Source organism: Telmatherina bonti (assembly GCF_933228915.1).
Source record: "Telmatherina bonti genome assembly, chromosome: 13".
In the NCBI taxonomy this organism is placed as follows: Eukaryota; Metazoa; Chordata; class Actinopteri; order Atheriniformes; family Telmatherinidae; genus Telmatherina; species Telmatherina bonti.
In genome coordinates this window covers 18,957,813-18,980,246 of record NC_136611.1, presented here as the reverse complement: position 1 = coordinate 18,980,246, position 22,434 = coordinate 18,957,813, and the positions used below count along the sequence as shown (strand labels likewise).

At 36.7% G+C, this 22,434-nt stretch overlaps 1 protein-coding gene across 2 annotated transcripts; it reads right to left on the bottom strand.

The window, feature by feature from the left end:
* Positions 1-4,590: 4,590 nt before the first annotated feature.
* mlxip (MLX interacting protein) lies at positions 4,591-22,293 on the bottom strand. Of its 2 annotated transcripts, none has more exons than XM_079251825.1 (17): positions 21,736-22,293; positions 17,403-17,509; positions 16,879-16,964; positions 16,590-16,679; positions 16,376-16,417; positions 14,431-14,671; positions 14,134-14,223; positions 13,871-13,965; positions 12,473-13,052; positions 11,749-11,858; positions 11,036-11,147; positions 10,832-10,947; positions 10,240-10,347; positions 10,004-10,131; positions 9,755-9,878; positions 8,508-8,637; positions 4,591-7,020 (listed from the first exon to the last, which is right to left on the bottom strand). In XM_079251825.1, exons 1-17 carry the CDS (start codon positions 22,056-22,058, stop codon positions 6,914-6,916), a joined length of 2,589 nt encoding a protein of 862 aa, XP_079107951.1. In that variant the 5' UTR covers positions 22,059-22,293; the 3' UTR covers positions 4,591-6,913. The 2 variants fall into 2 exon arrangements, with proteins under 2 accessions (XP_079107951.1, XP_079107952.1); XM_079251826.1 differs by having other exon boundaries at positions 14,431-14,602.
* Between the last annotated feature and the right edge of the window lie 141 nt (positions 22,294-22,434).

The following is a 22,434-nucleotide window of genomic DNA, read 5'->3' as shown; positions in this document are numbered from 1 at the left end:
GTAAGTAAGCAAACTGTAAGTTCATGTGTGTTGGCTGTCATAAAACAACAACAACAAAAAAAATTAGTTAGATGAACATGAAAAACACTTTATTCATTATAAATATAATACATATTATAATGGAACTTTAGGTGGCATATCACAATATGACATTATGTTCATTGTAATTAGCTTGCAGGGACCTTTTAATCTTTTATTAGTGATTAAAAGATATCCAACACATTACCTTTGTGAAAAATGTTGTCATTTCCTTCACAGGTCAAACGCCTAAAGATGGAAGGGCTGATCAACACGAACAAGTCAGGACTTTCAAACCCACCTGAAGGAATAACTTTTCCTTTTAGAAACAACACGAAGGACATTCAAGATTCAATCTGTGCCATCAGTGATTACCTCAAAAACCACCTGCCGGCAATCATCAAGCGTCATGGTCAGCAGGACACTGACATCCTCAGAAATACTAACATATTTCTCCAGAATTTTAAAAGGAGTTTAGCCTTTTTGCCTCAGATTAATGTGACCCAATGTCAGAGGCCAGTAACAGCTTCAGATGCTCATGAAATGAAAAAACTTGGCTACTGCATCATTAACTTTGCCAGAAGATGGACTCAAGATTTCATAAACACTTTTTAATCCATAATACTATCTGATATTTAAAAACACAACATATTTATTTATTTGTTAGTTTATTGGCCTACAAAGCCATTTTTATATATTTATGAATGTTTAAAACCCTTTTTCACTTTATTTATACTAAATTATGTACCGATTATTGTCTGTGAGCTTTGTGCAGTATACGCTCTTCTCATTGGATAATACAACTTGAGTGGTGTTAATGGCAAGAATAAAACAACTTTTTCAAACCAAATACTTTTTGTTTCACAGTTACATTTTACAAACTTTTATTTGTAAATAAAAATTTTTATTTTTAAAATTTTAATTCCACAACAAGGATTTCATGTGAAGTTTTTTCACTTTGTATTTCTACAGTTCACTCCAACCCTTAAACCATAATAAGTGAACATCATATCCTGACTCTAATAATCAAAGCCTGATCATTAACTTACCTTTAAAGAAAACTTTAACATTGATTTAAAGTTTTGTACCCTCTCACAGATAAAGACACAAATCCATGCATAAAAAATGGGAATTTTTATTGAAGAATTTGCCGTCATATCCTCAATATTTTTCAGTAATATTAATGTACAGCAATTGGCCAGAACATCATGTGTCACCAAAACAGGTCTGCTTCATCAAAGCATTGACACTACAGAATCTCTGGGGATGCTTAGTGGTTTCAAGCAACTGTTATTTTGGGAGATGCCTTCAATGCTGATCACAATTTTTCCATGTCACATCTTTACCATTCAACCAGGTTTAGTAGGGAGGCAGGATCCATTATCTACAGCGACGAGGGAATATTGTCAGGATATATTATGTGTACAAAGTAACATCTCCTTCCTTCCTTTCATCCTTCCTTTTCTTTCTTTCTTATTTTCTTTCAGTAATTACTAATTAATATAATTTCACTTAATCTAATTTACTGATATGGTTGATAAAGGGTGTTTTTATGAAATCTTTCCATGACTCCACACCTTTAAGATCAAGCTGAAAACCTTCCATTTTCGTGATTCTTATAGTTAGGATATAAGCATCTCCTGATTTGGAGTCTGCATATACGGGACCCAACTGTCCGGGTTATGCTCTTTGCTCCTATAGTTGTGGGTAGTCTAGCCATCCATTACTAATGTAGCACTGGGGACGTCACCTGATACACTGAGAAGTACCTTGCTCCATTTCTCTCCTGTATTAATGTATAAATATATGACATTATTACCATCTCTAACTTATTTCTCCTTTTTTCCACAGGTCTTCCTGATTAAGTGCAGTTGTACATGTTGATCTGTTTTTCCTGTCCTCTCCACCCCAACCAGTTGAGGAAGACGGCTGCCCTCCCTGAGCCGGGTTCTGCCGGAGGTTTTCTTCCAGTTAAAAGGGAGTTTTTTCCTTCCCACTGCCGTCTAATGCATGCTCAGGATGGGGGATTGGATTGAAGTCACGATTCGATGCAATCAGTTGGTTTCTATTTTAGGATATGTATGAATTGGCTTGAAATGGCGTGTATGTAAAGTGCCCTGTGACAACATTGTTGTGAAGTGGCACTATACATATAATTGAATTGAATTGAATTGATTGTCCATTCCTGAATGCTCTACTCTAATCTTAACCATCACAACGGAATTTTTAACCTTAAACTGAGGTGCAAGCTTGATTTATCCCCATCAATCCTGCCACAGTGTTTAATCCCCACAAAGCTGATGACAAGCTCATACAGTGAGATCATGGTCTTAGTTAAAGGGCCCTTTCTAAGATGGTCAACTGTGTTTAAGAGTGGAAGTATATGGTTATATACAACCTTTAATTTATTATCTTAATTTTCAGACAAAGGATTTTAGGTTTTATATCCTATGTTTATTTTTTCTTACAATTTGCTTAACATCAGGCGCAAAGATGCAGCACACCATTTAATAGACATGATGATCCCCAAGTTTATATCGATTAAATCTAAATTTGAGTAAGTCTATATTCACAGAAGATGTAGCATTTAGTCACCATACTCCAAACAGGGAAACCCCAGAATGTAAAGATTAATCCTGCAATTGTGGTTTTCCCTGTATCACGCTACGCAGAGGAAAGTGTTAACATGTTGATTTTTATCTAAGAAGTCCTAATAAAAGTGATCATCCAAAGATGGATGGAAGAAAGTCACATCAGAGCTTGCTGTTGATTGAAGCCTCAAGCTGTCATGGTTTTCCGCGCTGGTAAGCATCTTGAAGGGTGTTTTTTTCCCCCCTCTCACCTCCATCGTCTTGTCTTTACCAGACAGCTTCAAGAAAACTTATCTACATGCGTGCAAAATTGCGCAACACTGAAACTCTCCGATTGCGGCTGCAACACAGCACTCCCTCAATGCATGTGTTAGTCTTCTTCAAACTAATCTGTGATGTGTGGTCTCTGTTGTAGTTCTTATCCTCCTGTGCCTGTACATGACGAAAGCAGGCTGCCGGCCTGTTGAGGACGAAGTAAAACAAGGAGCCTTGAACATGACCATTGACATGACACTGGGGGTGATACGGGAAGCTCTGGACAATCTGGTAAGTACTTGCTTTATTAAATATAATTATACTACTCATGAGATCTCGTGAGGATATATGAACACAAGGGGTGTTGTAGAAACTCCTTCATTCGTTTGCCAAGTGCTTTGCAGTTTTATCATGTGCCATTCACACTTAGTAGGCTTGATTTAAGCATAACCTTAAACTTAAATTAGGTAAGATTATCCTGTGTAAGTTATGACATTGAGCTATGCAAGCAAAACCTTTTTATTTTTGTAAAAGTTAGTTTTTACTTAAAGGTGGAGTATGTAAGATTTTCAATATTTAAAAAAAATTAACTAAAAAATAACTACAATCATAATTATATAGTTTTTTTTTTTTTAAACATGTAGGTTCCAGTCTATCCATATTTGATGTGTTATTAAATTACAAGTTTAATTAATGACAAAGACCCTTCTTAAATGCTTGCCTACTAGTAAAAAGAAATGTGCTTTTTGTCATTTGTCATTAATTAAACTTGTAATTTAATAATGCATCAAATATGAACAGACTGGAACCTGCATGTTAAAAAAAAAACAAAAAACTTTCTAATTATGATTGTAGTTATTTTATTAGTTAATTTATTTTGAAAATATTGAAAATCTTACATACTCCACCTTTAAGGGAAGTGATTACATTACAAGTGTTGTTTCTTCATTGGTATTATAAATGTTATACATTAGTTTTATGATCATCCCAGGAGCACAGAAGTTAACATGGTTTTTTTTCATCAGTTTTAAAGACGGAGGTCAAACACAGCATGCAGTTAAAACGCAGCATCATGTTGACTATAGTTGAGCAATCATACGCCGCAGGGGTGATGAAACAATATCAAATGACTGAAGTTTTCGCTCCTTCAGAATGTCCAAGGACTTCTTCCCAACATCTCCTGCGCCTCCCTGAATGTGACGGAGCAGCAGATCAACAATGTTTCTTCCTATCGTTGCCACATCCAAAAACTCTCCAAGTGTATCCCGGAGTCGGAGCGGCTCCGACTCAGAGATACACTTATGACATGCAGCCAGTATCTCCAGGACATGGAGCAGATACACAGCGGCCAGGTGGCGCACGTGACCTGCAGCCTTCCCACCTTCGAGCAGGACCACCAGAGTTATATGTATGCCAAGTGTCTGTTGCAGCTTGTGGATGACAGACTTAGACGTTCAAAAAATGGGACAATTCCCCTTTAAGTAGCCATGAATAGTTTAGTCAGGATTTTTCTTTCTTCTTTTTTTTTTTTTTTTTTTTAAGTCGAAGGAGGAAACATTTAAGCTCCAGGCAGATTTTCTTGTGCACTATTCAATGTATATTTATTTTCAACTCAATATTTATTTAAAGATAGAATAAATATATTGAATACATTATACACTAAATTGTTTTTTTTAAACCAAATATTTATTTAAAAAAATGCAACAATCAAGTCACAGGTGTACTTGTCTTCTGTTTATTATGATACAGAATCATTTAAGGCATTTTAAAAGCTGTTGCATCTGAAACCTTGGATAACGGTCATACACAACATAAGAAAATATCAAGGTTTTTTTTTTTCTTTAGACAAACAAAACACCATGTAGAAATATGGAGAGAACAAGCAAATGCAGATTCAATCTGCAATGATTTACTGTACATCATTAAGCAAACACTACCTCACAGAAATGGCAAGCAAAAATAGGAACCCCAAACTGGTTTGTTACAGAAACATTTCCGAAAAAATATAAGATGTGGGAGGTTAAGACCCAATAAAGTCCTGACACAAACAAGGGTAAAATTGGTGCATATTAATGCTACCATTTCAGTAGGAGAAGACATGATTACAGTAAAATCATTCTCATGTACAATAGCTGCATACAGAGGAGCATTCTGTTACTTACACAATAAATATTTTTGGGCAAAAAGGAGGTTTTAAAGTTCCCTTTAAATCCAACTTTGAAGTGAGAAAGTGTTCTTAAATTATCTTACTTGAACAATCTCACTACAACGATTTACTTGTGGTTGCAATGATATTTATGAATGTCATTTTTATAAATGAAACAAAAATATTGATGATTCAGCTTGCGCACAAGTGATGTGTGCAATTAAACATTGTTTCCACTTCTAAATTTTAGCTGAACTGATGTGGAGTTGTGGGAGGTACCTGATCAGCTGACTGGAACTGATCAAACAGAAGATGTGGGCTGTTGCTTAAACAGGAAATATGTCATTCGGCATAAAGTAGCAGCACACTGCTCACCATTTTATGGGATATTTATTTGACTAGCAAAATACTAAAATATGATTCACACCAGTATACAGTGCAACAGTGCTAAAGTTTGATTACAACTGGCTTTGTCTGTTTTTGCATTTGACAAGAAAATTATCAAATGAAAAAAACAAACAAAACCTCACAATAAAAGCTTGGTGGTAAAAGCTGCACATTAATAAAAAAATAAATAAAAATATATTTCACAATATCCATGTCTGCCTGAGGAGTGTTGAACTACAAATTAAAAACAAAATAAAAAGGGCACATTGTCTGCATTGATTATAGGTAAGGACACTTTGACCCAAAGGATGATGTATGTATAACATGCCAGTTACATCTCCATGGTGCTTCACCTACAGCCTGTCAACAGAGTGCTTCGTCATACTGCACAGTATGGATGGATAAGCTTTCTGGTGTACCGATTAGTGAGCGTCTTCGTATTGTTTTTCCAGATGAAAGAGTAGTTTTTGTTCTCCGTCTCTTGTCAAAACAAATTAGTGTAACCAAGAACCAGAAAGAAAAAAATAAATAAATTAACTCGCACCCTTACTAACATCAATATCTTCTTGCTGAGAAGGATCCTGACTTGATGTGTTCAGACGGAAATAATCTCACACACAAATGTGGCCCTGAGTGACCAACAAAGAATACAAAAGGACCCCTTTTTGCAGACTTGATCATGCAACATTGTACATGTAAAAAATAATATATATGTGTATATTTTGTACTGCTTTGTACTGTCAGTTATGCTCCCTATAAGGGCAGTAAGTAATAATCACTCCATCACATTACATGCCCCTGTAAACAGCCATGTTTGTAGCATATTGAAGACTGCTATTTTATTTCTATTGCAGTGAAACTCATTAGAAATAAACAGAATGCGCTTAAGGCAGAAGTTTGGCGTGGACGGAGAACCACCAGGAAACCGCAAGCGTTAACTGGCAATGAAACAATCACCTGAGTTAATGAAGGATGGAAAAATTAAACAAAACTCATTCATGTTGTGCTTACTGGCCCAGCAGACCAGCACACAAGCAACCATATCTCAGGTGATGGACATTCTGCTGTGAGGTCTAGGAGAACCTCAAAAGAAAAACTTCGACATTAATCTCACCTCCTAGTTACAAAGTGATATTCTTACTTTTATGCTTCTAATTGACAACATGCTATCAAAATTCTCCTAGATTTTCCCTTTTTTAAAACACAATGTTGTGTTTTTAGATGAGAAACACATTTTTTAAATCTATACTGTTGTTCAAGAAATAAACCACAAGTACCAACAAGGTACTTAGAAGATTGTCACCTAAAGTAGGTGAAGGTAGGTGAACTTACTGCATCATTCCCATCTATGTACTACGTTTAGTATAAACGTAATTCAGCTCAAGGCAACATTTGTTGTTTCATTGATACGTTTGGTAATCAAAGATCTGAGGAAGACCTTGCTGAATGCTGTACTAGTGGAAAAACACTATTTAAGGTGACTTTTGGATGACTTCAACTCGTCCTGAGAGCATGGCTATACACCTGAGGATGTGACAGCCTGAAAGGCTTCTTCAGGGAGCATGGAGGGGTCACTCAGTATTGATGTGGTTGTGCTCAACTGACGGAGTGTACTCAGCACCACTGGAAAACATTAAAACACACAGAGACCATGACTTGAGAAAATATTAAACAACTGTCTTACTACATATCAGTGCATTACATGACTTGCAGTTAAGTAGATCCTAAAAGTGATTCCATTTTTATATCCTTTCATTGTTTTATTTATTTATTGTTGCCACTTACATCCAGCAAAGTATGGCATCTGCTGTACAACAGGAGGAATAACTTGTTACAACATTTTCATGCCATTATCTTTTTCCTCAAAAGATAGCTTCCTCCTCTGACTGAACGTAGGGTTGATGAAAACAGTCAGATAAGACTGAAGCTGTAAACCGTGAATGCAAAGCAACTTACGCAACTCTAAACTCAAGTGTAGACACAAGGGACAAGTTAGGAAAACCCCTTACTGTAAGTTTCATCTTGCACTTTTTGAAGTGTTGAAAAACAGAGGTAAAGCACACTGAATTATTTCATCTGTGCATTTCTGAGTTGAAAAGCTCTGCATTTTTTCTGATAACTAAAATACATTTGATAAATCTATGTGGGAAAAATGTGAAAGTGGAAATACCTCAAAGCAAAAGTGAGTACAACTGTAATTAGTGACTTGTGTCAGAAAACGTTCAATCATGGATGCAGCATTGAGAAAAAGTGTTTTCTAAACATGGCACTGAATGAAACTGACTGATGCTAAATGATGCAGGAAAATCCAACTGGCCGATTAAATGTAAAAACAAATAAATAGAAAAAAAAAGCTCAGTTTCCAGAGGTTCGACTGAAATAAAAAAATATTCTGTACTACAAAAAAATTCAGTGGAAGAAACTGAACTATAATCAAACCAAATATGTTGCCCTATTTTAAGTGTAACTTAATTGAACTAAACATTTATTCCAGCTTCCAGAAGCAAAACATTAAAAAGCTAATTAAATGGGACCAGAAAGGCTGTTATAAAACTTTTAGCCTAATTTTAAGATCAGTGTTTATAACAAAATTAATAAAATGTTATTTTTCTTTGGCTGATTTATTATAAAGCTCTGAGATTCTCCAAAGTGCTTCAGAGACCTGCATGTCCTGACTGAGGAGTAGTTCAGTACAACTAATGATCTGCTTGTGTGACACATTAGACGAGGAATGAGAGATGAACCTGATTCTGTGTCACCTACTGGAGTAAAACCTGGTCTTCAAGTAGCTGGGACTGGGTGATAGATATATATTGACATAATATTTTTATTATCAATGAAGTAACTGAAGTCAGACTTAAACACCATCAAAAATATAGATCAGGGGAAGATGGTAAAAAAAAAAACATGTTTTTTGTAAAGCATGATAATTACAACTGCAGTGATTCAATGCACAAACCACAGCTGGAAGGATGTCCTATCATGGGCGCAAAGGCTCCACAACTGCTGATATACTTGTTTTTAATCATCGAATGGATGCGGTGATGATGTTTTCACTCATGTCTGTGTGACCGTGTCCGTGCTGAAAAGAAATGGCTCTTCTTACTTACTGGGTCTAAGGACAGGAAGGGAGCAATGACGATCGAGCCACTGCAGCGTGGTCTGGCACAGCTCTGTTCTGCTCGAAGTTGACACCATTCCACTGAATGACTCAAAGAGAGGCTTGATAATGATGCTGAACTGAGATGCATTACAGTCAAGGATAAACGCTGCAGAGTGAGGTTATATATGTATTTACACTTCCAAGAATAATTTAATAGACTTATAAAACCACTGTTTGTTTGTTAAATTAATAAATTATTTAGTTAGGAAGTTAAAAAAAATAAATAAATACAAGCTGCAATCAGAAAGCATTTTTCTTCTTTAGTACACATTGGGACAGAGAGCCAAGAATGCTCTTCATAGAAACCACAGAGAGGCTTCCTTACAAGGCCATTAAAGGTGAGGTCAAGGTTCTGTGTTTAAGAGATGAGCTGTAATATAGCTGCCAGACAACCCTAGGCTCAGAAAGTGTTAAAGGCCAGCAGAGTATGGAAGGCGCAGCTTGCTTTGGAACAAGCAGAGACTATTCCACCATCAAATCAAATCAGAAAAAGAACAGGACTCTGAGATCCCCAAAGCCATAAACTAGGCTTTGAGAGAAGAAAGTAACTCTTGTTTCAGAGGAGATGACACCCCTGAGAATGAACAACAGCTCACACTTTGCCTGAGGAAGGGAATTTTAAACTATATCCTGACATGCACACAGGTTTCATTTTAGTCATAAAATTGGAAATAAAAAGATACAATATGAGGAAGTTGATCACAACTAAACAATTACCAGATTTGCTCATCAAGTGGTTTTGTATGGAGATGATCCCCTCCAAACTTGGAAAGAAGTAGGGCTGAACAATTAATCGAAAACAGCCTTCAGAACCAATAATTCAGTTGTTTGAATTATTTCTCCTTATCTAAAAAACATTTTCATGGCCATATATAGTTAAACTGTGTGTGCTTCTTTAATTTTAAAGAGAAGGCAGCAGTCTTCAGATAAATCTTAGAAAACCCTTTACTAGTGTGGGTCAACTTTATTTGGCAACACAGTGTAACCATTTCCTTTGCAATCTAAAACATAGCTGGTGAGATTGTACAAGTGAATTAGTCATTTGTCTACCAAAGTATCCTTGGACAACACTAACTGTATCGCAGTTTTCTTCATTATTGATGACACATAAGAAACCTACATCTCTCCAATCTATTAGTTGCCTTGGTTGTTATAATATTAAGCAAAATAAAGTTAACTTTGATTCAAGGATACAACCCAGAACTTCCAGTCCTGAAGAGTGCGACTCTTTACATATTCATTAAACTTCTCTTGCATGTGGTCTAAACGATTTCGCTTCAATGGAACACCTGTTGCAGGGAGCTGCTCCTGACTTAAGCTGTGATAAGGATTGAAAGGAGACAGAAAGAGTTGACAAATAAATTTTTCAAAGTCAGTGCAACATTTCCATGGTGGTCAAATGGATGATAAGAACACAACGTTTGTTTTTTGTTTTTTTTATACCTAATGGAAGTATTGAGCTCCTCTATCTCCTCTCGTAGTCTTTTGACCTCATCCAGCATCTGCTGCCTCTCCTGCTGGAGCTTCCCGATGTGATCCACCGTTTTCTGCAGAGTGACTGCATTTGTGATCTAAAGACACAAAGTTAATAAATACATGTTAACACAATATTAGAAATGAATACTGTCCATGAATCTTTCACAAATTAATTATTTAATAGTTTTGACTTGCAGACTTACATTTGCTTGTGACTTAAGAGTCGGAACCAGGTTGGAGAGCGTCTTAAAGCCAATGTTTATGTTTGTTCGTCTCTTTTGTTCTGCAGATATGTGTATTGTCCTTCGGCTCTGTTGCATATTACAAAGAAAAAGGGAAAATGGTACTAATTTTGATGTGAAGACAGTCAGTTATTTTCTGAACCACTTAGTCCAATTAAAGGCCGGGAGGAGCTGGAGCCTATCCTAGCGATCACTGGGCGAGAGGCAGGGTACACCCCAGACAGGTTGCCAGTCCATGACAGGACCAACACAAAATGACAAACACTCACACTTACTCTCACAACTAAGGACATTTTAGAGTAACCTAACATGCATGTTTTTGGACAGTGGGAGGAAGGAGGAAAACATGCAAACTCCACACAAAATGGCCACCATTTGAACCTCCGCCCCAGCGACCTTCTTGCAGTGAGGCTGCAGTGCTAACCACTACGCCACCATGCAGCTCCAATGTGAAGACAAAAAGAGTCTTTTTTTTTTTTTTTTTTTTTTTACATGCACAACATAGCTTCACCCAGTGAAAGCCTCAAAAGATCCCAAACACAGAAATACAAACCTGATTGTACTCATTCTTTACCAAAGCTGTACTGCTGCTGATAATTATTGACTGGGGGCTGGGAACTTGATCTAAACCACACGGTGACCCTTGGCTGGATCCTGTCAGACTGTGAACTAAATGGGAAAACAAACATGAATACTTTTTCAGAAATAGCTGGTTTGGAGTCTCAAGGAACTTTTAATGTGGAAACAGAATTCTCACCGACACCAGAGGAGGCGTTCTGACTTTTGGGACTGGAAGAATATGACTTCTCTTTTGAGACAACCGCCTGGGGAGACTTTTGTGTTTGAGGTAAAATGTGAAATCCAGATGCCTGAGAAACAAGTAAAGATGTAACATGTAAATCAAGGCTGACTGCAACTAAATGTGATATATAAAGTGGAATGGTTGCCATTTAGGCCAGTGGTTCTCAAGCAGGACCCCCATGGGGGTTGTGAGATCATGTCAGGGGGTCCCAAGATCATTGTAAAAAAATATATAGCTAACATTTATTTTTAGAAAAATGTGGGATTTTTTTCCCCAGGGCTGGCTAAATTAAATAATAAATAAAAAGATCAGTCTATGAAATTAGCACTTTAAGTTAACGTAATAACCCATGTATAACAAATTTAGTACACATAAAAAAAAAAAAAATCTGAATTTGACATTATTTCCACAAAAAAAACAAACAAACAAAAAAAAAACAACGGATTTTGGGCATATAGGTGCTTTGATAGAGCGGTGAACTGAATCCACCAAAACCACTCTATCCTTCTTACTGTATTAATAAAAGTGTTCCAGTCTTACATTTATACTTACAGTTGTAGTTAGTTACATTTAGACATATTATTATTATTATTATTTTATTATTAATATTTAATTATATTCCATAATATTATTGTGGCAGATTTGAAATAAACAAAAGAAAACCATACTGCTCCAAGATGTGAGGGAGAGATGACCACACTGGCGTTAGTGGAGACCACATCTGCTTTCAGGGGTGTGGGTGTAACAATCACAGCATTAGCGTGTCCGGGAAAGGGGCCTGGGAGGATACATGTGCATTGAAAGTTTTTACTTTTCTACATAAAAGAATAAGTTCAGTTAAAAATGCAAATTTCAAAAAGGTTTGCAAGCCATATATTGCACTTTAATTATGTCTAGAAAGGGAATTTTGTTAAGCTGGCTGCTCACGTTTCTTTTTTTAAACACAATTTTTTCTTGGTAACTTGATAATTTATCATGTTATCTCAAGAAAACAGAGCTTTTTTTCTTGAGGTAACAGATTTAAATGTAGGGTTGTGGAGCTGCTCGCTAATCTACTACAGAACCAACAAAAAGAGACTTTAATTATACTTGCACTCATTCCTAGTGAGAATTTAGAAATGTAAATCAGCCAAACATGCATGTCTTTATATTGTGGGAGGATGACAATGGAAAAAAGAAAAATAGAAATCGTTGAGCATGGTTGCTCTTGGCTGCTGTCACAACTTGATAAAGTATTTGTGGATTACATCATAATAGTAAATCAATAATGACTCAATTGAAAAGGCTTGGGTGGTCTCTTATGGTAACTAAAGTAAAGCAACACCATTTTAAATCCAGATCAAATATTTAAAAAAAAAAAAAATCACAATATATAAATGAGAAATCACAGACCTGTGAAGATGAGGTGAGAAGAAAGTGTGTTAGCAGGAGCAATTCTTTGCACTGGACGAACTTTGTTGGCGTTGTTTGACTGATAAGGGTGAGGCAGAGCAAAAGCCTGAGGGGGCTGGAAGGTAGAGGCAGACAGAGAACTCTGGGGTTGGAGTTGGGATGGAGAGGGTTGTGATGGTGCTGTTATGGAGCTATAGTCCGAGATGTGGCTGAAGGTGGTGGCTGTGTCACTGGGTGTGACAGCTGAGGGAGCTGTGTGTGTAATCACAGAAGGAGCTGCAGTCTCATCCAGCGTTTCGCTGTTTTCCAAGGCCGGGGAAACCATGGGGGCTGGCGAGGCCAGGTTCGGACTTGGAAGGCACTGTTCCAAAGAATCTCTGGACAACGGCTGAGAGACAGAGGGAACACCTGGTCGATCACTGGGAGCCACATGCCCAGAAAATAGGGGCATATAGTTCTGTTCATAAGTAGCTTCGCCACTTGCTTGACTGGTTTGACTGGGTGTGGAAGAAGAAATAGGAAGAGTCCCAGCAGGGGGGATTTGGTTTGGTGTGAGCTGCAAGGATGACATTAACTGGGCCTAACAAGAAATGAAAAAAAGGTAAGAAATATATTTAGAATATTTGTAGTGTAAAATGACAGAAGATTTGCAGCTTTATCTATATATTTATGCTAGTATTGAACTTGCTTTCAGGTGCTGGTTAGATGATAACAAGCAGCTTGCATTACTCATGTCAGGTCCTGACCCCACAGCTTTTTGTTGCCAGTTATGACTGAGCTGCATCAGACTAAAATTTGGTATTACATACTAAACTGTAATTTAGCAGGTGAGGAGAGAGACAGATATCTACATCAGAATTAAGTATGGAAAATTTTAAGCCAGCTACATTCATTTTTTTTACCCACAGATTTTCACCAGAAAAACTCTTCCTCATGCTGACCCTTGGTCATTATTTTTGGAGATAAACATGAAGAGATCAGACAGAGAAACGATGAACAACGATGAACGGTGAATATTGAGTTGGTGCTTATTTTTCAAACATAATATAACCTATTAATTTGTCTCTATTTGTGAAGATGTCAGATGCATATCTTTTATATAAACCAGTAAATGTCAAATTTGAGGTACGGCTCCTGTTAGGGATTTTAGCAGAGGCAGTAAATTTTTAGCTATGGTTTTACATTAGTGATTATTTCTCAAACAGAAGTTAAAACGGTTAATCAGTTTAAGAGAACCTTGTGGAAAAAGTGCTAAATACTATTTAGTAAAGTTAAAAAATCTGATTTAACTGCATCAAGAAAGAAATATACTAAAAAAAGTTCCAATGGTTGACCACAAATCAAAACAAATTGTCATGGTGGATTGTGTTAGCGACTGAGCCTTGGGTTGGTGTTTACCTGTGACTGAGAGTTGCTGCTGGGTAGAGGGGTGACAGATGATGCAGTGGGGTAAACAAAGGGGAACGCGGGCTGACGAAGGCTGTGAAATAAGTCTGGAACAAGAGTCTCTATGTTAGCTGGAGGTTAGTAAAACCACACTACCTTTTGCGTTAGATTAAGCAGACTGCTATCACAGTGTTACAACATGTGCGCTTGATTCCTACATAGTGTGAACTATTAGTTGGAGTATATTACTACTGCGGCTACACCCTTGCTGCTACCTTGAAGTGGATCAAAGGAGTCCATGAAGTCAAGATTGGGTTGTAAGGGGATGAGTCCTGGTTGGATCATGTCTGCGTTCCCTGCATGAGCTGTGGAAGGTGGGAGCAGAGGAGGGACAACCATACATGTATATTGTTAAGATCCACACTTACTGCTGCAATGTTTAATAAAGTTTGTTAATTAAATCATATATACAAAATGCTATTAAAAAGGCGAAAATAGGTGTTAGGATGACAATACCAAATTATTTTAGTCATGAGATAACACAGATCATAAAAATCTTTTGAATTACTCACCAATTTCCCTTGGATTGGGCCAGCAACAGGACTGATGTGAGGCCAGTGTTGAAAACAATGTGTCTGAAAACTCAGACATCAGAACATCCATGTCAAAGATGGGGTCCATCTCCATAGGGGCAGGCGTTTCATTATGCTTACGAGGCATACGGCGTGCAGCAGCCTCTTCATCCTGATAAAAGGAGAACCGGAGCATGTCTGGAGAAACTTCCCCAAACAGCGATAGCTGCTCCTGTGGCCCCTTTGAGTATTCAAAATGCAATGACCAAGCCAGTTAATGTCACACTAGCATGCATTTATGTGCATTAGCAAAAAGCAGTGACATTAATATAAAGCAAGCAAATACTCTGATAAATCATTTCTATATCTGTAAAGCCCCAAATTTATTATGCATCAATGAACAACATGATGACCCCCAAGCAGATAGCTGGATTAAGAGGTAAAAATAATCTTGTTGCAGATAATCTGGACCATACAGATTCCTAATTTTCATGTCATTGGCTCAGTCAGAGGATGTTAAGACACCCGAGGCTATATCTACACTAAGACATTTCACTTTAAAGCAGTTTTATAACAAAATTCATTAAAATTGCACCTAGTGTTAGGACAGATTCAGAAAAAGTATCCACATACATAAACAATGTAAATAATGTGGATTTAAAAAAAAAAAAAAAAAAAAATTCAGAGCATCCACATGCCTTCATATACTGTATATTTTCCAAAAATTGTAACTTTCACTTCATCCAAGCATCCTACTTTCTGCCCGTTTAGAATAGCATGCCAAGCTTGAGATGAACAACTGAAATAAATCTAGAAGATTGTCCAATTCTCAGATTTTGTGTGGTACTTAAATTCAGAGTAAAATAGTTGCTGGGCAAAAATGTGTCAAACATTATGTATTTCAAAGAAAACTTCATTCGAATGATGAACTCTGCTGTGGCAAAGTCATATAGATAAACAAGCTGATGGAGAAGCTCTTTCCTGCTAAGCAGAAAATCCTATATAACTACTGTATAAAGGACACTGTTTAAAATGCAACCATTCTCATTGTGCCTATAATTTTTCAATATTACCTTGTTTGTACACATGAGACTATCACACATGGACAACTTTCTATTTGCTGCATTGCCATTGAAAGTGTTTGAATAAGCGCTTTTGCAACAGCAGTCTGTCAAGGTCAGACAGCAACGTGCACGTATCACTTACAACAATCTGAACTGAAGCATTCACATTAGAGGACGGGCCCTTTCAGCAGAGGCGGGTTAGTTTGGTTATGTTTTCCTTTGAGTCTGAGCAAAACAAGAGAAAACTACGCTCCAGCATGTCTGAGATGTCTGAGCAGCTGCTGTTGAACTGCTCCTATTCACTGTTGTTTTGTTTAGCAGAGTGCAGAACTTTTGTTTTGAATATTAATTGCAAAACATGTTTGCATAGAAAAAATGTTACTCCTCAAGGTCACACAGAGTTTCTCATATGACAAACAGTTGTTAGGGGGCAGAGATCCTGTTTTCAGCTTTTAAAATTGTGCTGTGCTCAAGTCAATGACCATTACTACATCACAGTTTGTGAAGTTCATCCAGCATGAGTATAAAAAAAAGCATAAACATATATTTAAAAAAAAAAAAAAAAGAGGTTATACAGTATTTTGTTTAACTGCCTCCTTAAATGATGCTGTTTTACACAACTACTATATGTCTGTCACACTAATTTGTCATGGTGGTACCAATAAAGGTATTTACATTGATGCTAGTATGTAATGTAACAGTAAAACCTGTTCAAGTAAGCCATAAAGTTAACAGCCAAATATGTCATATTGCTCATAAAGTAAAATAATTTGAAGTTAGCATTGGTTAATTCTATTAGTGATGACATCTTGTTAAGCAGATTCAAATTATCACATTGATATTAACAACACTGATGAACTGAACATGACGGTTTTGCATACCTTAAGTAAGCTAGAGAGGTCTTCATCTTTGTGCTTCTGTAGCTATGAAAGAGTAGAAGCTACATTAGCTGAACAGAGTCCAGAAGTCAAATACAGTTATTATTATCTGAGATAGACTAGTAGAGAGTGAGTACGTGACAGAGTGAGACAGAGTATTATCCTGACAAAACCTAAAGTATTATAGTATATTTCAGAAAGTAAGACAAAAAATTACTCTTTTCTTAAAGTATGTTCTCCACTTGTGGTATTCTTTTATGGCAATTTCAATTCTTCTTTTCCAACATTTCCCCTCTGTTGCGGTGGCCTGGAAGAAAGATACAGAGACTAAAACTAAACCAAAGTCCACATAAAGGAAATAAGTGAAAAAGAGAAGAAAAACCTAAATGATAAGTAATATTTTGAGAGGTTGAACATAAAATTATTTTCAAAATAATTTGGTTACGTGATAGAACAATGTCACTGTTGCCATACGCCTTAAACTGAATGTACTTTTCTATCATTACCTCTGCAGGACGATGGACATCCAAGTCTATATTTCCATCTAGGGGTGTTACAAAGTGACACACAGGATTCTCCCTTTTTGCCACATCTGAGGAAAAAAAAAAGCAACAAACAGCTCAATCCACTCATAAACAAAATTACACAACAAATGAAAGACCACTACAGCTTCCTGTACACACCACAGTCAGATAAATGGTCATTACTCATATGATGCTGAATATCAATATGATGTTTGTGTTTTGAAAGAAATTTACTTATAATCACGGACATAATAACAATCCTCTACTGACCCATTGAATAGTTCCTGATTTCACAGTTGGTTTGTAAAGTACTGTTAAGATGGGTAGTAATAAAAATGCATGGCAACTGAGCTAAAGTAGTCTAAATCCTGAAAGCTTGACAAGGCAACATGCTGAAATGGAGATTTATCGATATATACAAAGAACAGTTTTATCTTTCATGAATTATCAACCAACACAGTCCACAATCTTTGCATACCAATTAATACACAAAATGGAAGTCTTACACTGCATATACCAGGCTCTCCATATGGCATTATTCAGACGAATCTTGTCTCTCCAGAGCAACTTCAGACCTTTGAAGTTCTTCCATTTTGGAGAAACCAGCTCACCACTGAAAAGACAATAAAACTAAAAGTCAAATGACTTCTGCATTAATGAGTGGAAAGTTCAACTTGTCTAAAATCACAGCTGAGTCAAAAGAGCCAATATCTTTGAAAGTAATTACCTTCCCATCACTGCTCAAAACGTGAACACAGATTGCAGAGTGTGGTGATGGGGGGAGATGTGGGGCCTATCTTACCTTCATAAATTAAGCCCACAGGCCAGGTAAACTTTGAGAGGAAAGGTAGCTGCTGATAAGCTGCCTTATCTTTTACAAGTTGAATAGACACCCCCACCATTGTCGTTAAGATGTTAATGATGAATAGTAAATGTAAGTAATCAGTCCTAACACTACAACTTACTAACCCCATTTATATTTACACAGTGTTGAAGCTTTGCTGCCTTCTTGTTGTTAAAGATTCTCAGTCTTTCAGGTCATGGTTACCTTAACAGAGTTATTTAAGCTTTTAGGGTATTTTTTTTTCTTTTTTAGAATTTATTTTCAACTAAAAAACAAACTTTAAAACAGAACAAATAGTCATTACAACAAAAAAACAAGCTTATTAAGTTTGAAAACGGTCTTAGAAGAAGTTGAACACGTATCTGGTCCAAAACCCCCTTATAAATAATACCCTAACATTACACAGGATCTCTGAAAAGTAATCGACATTATATTACATTACAATAAAACTTAAACAAATAGTGGCAATACACACAATAAATCGTAACATACAATATACATTACTTTCAATCCATATTTGCCTCAACTTTTAATTATCAAATCTTTTATCATTTTAACCATCAATATTTAGGTATCAGATGACCCACTACTATAAATAGACTTTACTGATCATTTCTGGATGACACGTTATTGGAATAAACAGAAAGAAATAAAAAATTTTTTTTAAAAACCCCAAAACATTTATAATCAGTTTTCCTGGTTAAGCATCACAGTATTTGCCCATTATAACTGCTTGTCTAATTTGTGGTTGTCTAAAAGAAAAGCCACCAAGAGGCTTTTGGAAGTAAATTAATGTTCAGCTTTGTACTCTTAAAGAAGCTGCACAAAAATTGCTAAGTGCTCTGGGAAAAAAAAGAAGTTGGGGGGCAGTCTATGTTTGGGTGGAGACCCAGGGGCAAACCCAAAACTCCCTCAGTCCAGTCTGGCTCTACCTGGATTCCCAAGATGGCCTGAGGTCTGACCCAACGAACAACCCAATGAATGGAGGAAAAGTAATAGATGGATGAATTTGTATGGTGCCAACGACAGCATTCATGCACCAAGAACTTTAACGTGCCCAACATACAAGCTGTATGAGCAAATAAAAGAAACACAAACTACTTAATGACAAAAAGAGAAGAAAAAAATCTAATTGATCTAATCTAATTTTTTTCTCATGAATCCATAACCATGAACTCACACTATCCCTCTTTTCTTCCATTACAACATATGAGCTTTTTCTATTAAAATCATGCTCAACCTTCAGAATGATTTATTTGTCTCTTATCACAAGAACATACAAACCCAACTAAGATTTTGAGTACGTTGAGAACATAATCAACCTGTGCGGCAAAAGGAAGACACAGTGTGCACTGGTATGGTTACAGTATCGGAGATAAAAGATACCAGCACTATGTTTGTTCTGCATCAGTGAACATCAACAGAAGAAGCTGTCCCAAAATACACTGAACCTCGTGCCAGTAAAAATGCTGAGTTAACAGTCTTGAGACTGTTGTTTACATGGCAAAGTTTTCTTTATTTTCAAGGGTCTAGAGCTTATATCTAGTTTAAAAACTGCTGTGATAGGAAAATGTTTATCACAATCCAAAAAGGATTGCTCCCAGTTTCCCTCAATCCATCCTTCCTGTTTGAGCTTTTTTACCATCTGTCCTTCCTGTAAAGTCTTGTTCAATTTTTTCCTGAAAAAATTGGCATGGTATGAAAAACACTTCTGTAGAGGAGGCCCTTACATGTGTACATGTATATACATACACTGTACGCTGACGAGAGGAGGGCACTGTTAACTTTTCAGATCTAGCAATACTCTTGTGACAAGAAAGGGTTATTAAATACTTACATACATATACTATTTACTCATATCTTTTTATAGGATGAATGACAACAACAGAACAGTAACTGCGCTATAAATAGACCTCCCAGAGAGTCAACTCTGGTGCAAAGTCAGAGGGAATCCTCTTTGCAGCTGGCATCAATGTTACAAACACTACAGCTGTAAATGGAGAACCATGAGTAATGTGAACCTTACTATACATAAACTGCATCTCAATAATAAACACTAATTTTCCATTATTTTAAAGACAATACACTTATTAACATTTACAGTTCTGCTTTTAGTATATTTCTAGACTCAAAGGATATATCATGAACAATGTCTTCCATACGCACCACATACTGTGGCATATTTATAAGTTTAGAAAATAAAAGGCAAGTCAGTAACTGATTAAGCCACTGTTTCCATCATTTATTAATGAAAATTTGCTAATAATTTGGTTTTAGATTGTTTGTTGCATACAACAAGTAATTTGAAAAAGTTGGCTCAGGGAACTCCAGATGCATTTTTACACTGTTCTGACATGTTTTAGACTTAAAGATGTTTAAACTAAAAAATTAAAGAAAAAAATTCTTAGGAAAGAAATTGTTGATTAATGCAATCTGGACGTAATGGGAGGTGGGAATGATAATGCAGTAAATTTTCTTTGTGATTTGTAAACAACATGTAGCCTTAAAATCTAATATTTCAGTCATCCTGTTGGTATTGAAAACCTGCTGGGCCATGTTTTAAATAGTCTAAAGAAATCTTTGATCACAACTGTGTTGGTTCTGACCATAATAATCTAAAAAGAAACAACAACAACAAAAAAAACGATAAAACAGTATGCTGATTGAATACTCTTGTACCTGGTACATGCACTCTAAACTTAATTTAACTGTGAAATACTTTATCTGCATTTCTTTAGGCAGTGGCAGGATACAAAACAAAGGGTAATTTATTTTTCCACATTTTTTGGTTTCAGACAACAATGAGAGGCATTAAGACAGTCAACTAATCAGCAGCTAAGTAACATTATGCAATTCATATTGTGTTCTGACAACTTTCTTTTTCAAACATGACACAGTAGGCTAGATCTGTACCCTCCAGTCTTCACTCAAGCATTTAAACCATCATGAGAGAATGAACCTTGCCCCTAGTAATTTAACAGGACATGCTGAAGCTCTTCAGGCAGTGTATTTTAGCTCCATTCTGATGCTCCTCAGACTGCGTAATGTAAAAGTTTTTTTGTTTTTTTTTAAAGTTATCTATTTAATATAAAGAATAACTGCAAAATAAAGTATTGCCTGTAAAATCAAGCAGGTAAAAGATTCGCTCTGAAAGTATACCTTACTTTGGGGCTGCCATCTTGGGCACTTGAATAAAACAAGCACCCAAGTTAAGCACAATCACAGTTAATTATTGTAACTTCTTCCTTTGCTCAAAGTTTGTTTTAGAGTAGATTTTAAGGTTTAACTGTTGACCTACAAGGCTCTAAATGGGAAGAACCTGTTTATCTATCAAACCTATTGCAGCCTTATGTGCCTCCCAGATCACTGAGATCTGCTGATCACCTACCTTTTCATGTCCCCAAGGTAAAGCCTGATAAACATCAGAGAACTCTTTTTATTATTATTATTATTATTATTATTATTATTTAACCCTAAAACACATTCACTGCCTTTTCAATTGAGCATGAGTTTGAGTTTTTTTTTTTTTTTTATCTTGATCCACAAATCTAGAAATTTGTGGATTTTTTTTTTTTTTTTTTTTTTTTTAAAATATATTGATTTTACTAGGGTTATTTTTATTCTTCTGTGGTTATTGTGGTGCAGTTCTTTGGCCAAAAAAAGTTGTTTTTTTTTTGTTTGTTTTTTTAAACACACTATAAATAAAAGCATTTTATGATACTGAAAGAATATAAATTTTATTTCTGTTTCATTTAGGAGCATTGCTATTGAGGTAAATAGTTTGAAGGCCCATTTCACTGCTATGTAAACTGAACTCCACAGAAAACGACATGTCGAGAAGGAAGTTACCAGAGCAGCACACTCGTGACAGCAATTTAAGTGCGTGCTCATTGGTCATGTGCTTGACATGGTGAAGAGCTCAACATGAACGGGTTAAAGATGGGCTGAAGTCAACGTTACCACATGGCATGCACAATAACCGTGTTGTAACTCACCTATAGGCAAGGGTCATGCATTCAAAGAGTTTAGTCAGGGAAGCGTCAATGGAGAAATGCGACGTGCTCGCTTTTCCAAAATGATACGTCTGACAGGTCTGTTTGTTGACAGTGTCGAAGTCGTAACCCTTCTTCGGAGGGTGCTCGCTGTGGGGCGACGACACCATGAAGTGCCCGCTGTGGATGATCTGCGACTCCAGCCCGTCTGCCCTCCGCAGCCCCAGATTGGTCTCCTCCGTGTCCGAGTCGTCATCCTGCTCTTGCTTTATGCTGGTCGGTGAGCAGCGGTGCGTCTGCCGCTGAGACTTCTCCCTGGTAGCCATGTCGGGAGCTCTCCAAACAAATAGCTAATGTTAGCCAGCGAGCTAGGACAATAAAAACCTCTTTTTCATGGGGCTTGCCAACGTCGCAAGGAAACGCCTTTCAGTCCGGCTGTTAAAGTTGGTAAAATCGGTGCCAAAAAGTCGCAGACCTCAACCTACCCATGTTACAGTCTGCAACTGACCATCTGCAGCCAAGTTAACTTCTTGTTATCTCGTTAGATACTTGACACAGCCACCCACCAGTCCCAGGAACCAGCTGACAAAAAGCTGCTCTCTGTGTGGAGCAAGAAGTTGCTGTGTTAAAGCGTTTCTGATTGGTCATCGTCTGAGCCTCACCCACAACGCAGCTCAAAATACTCTCTCTCTCTCTCTCTCT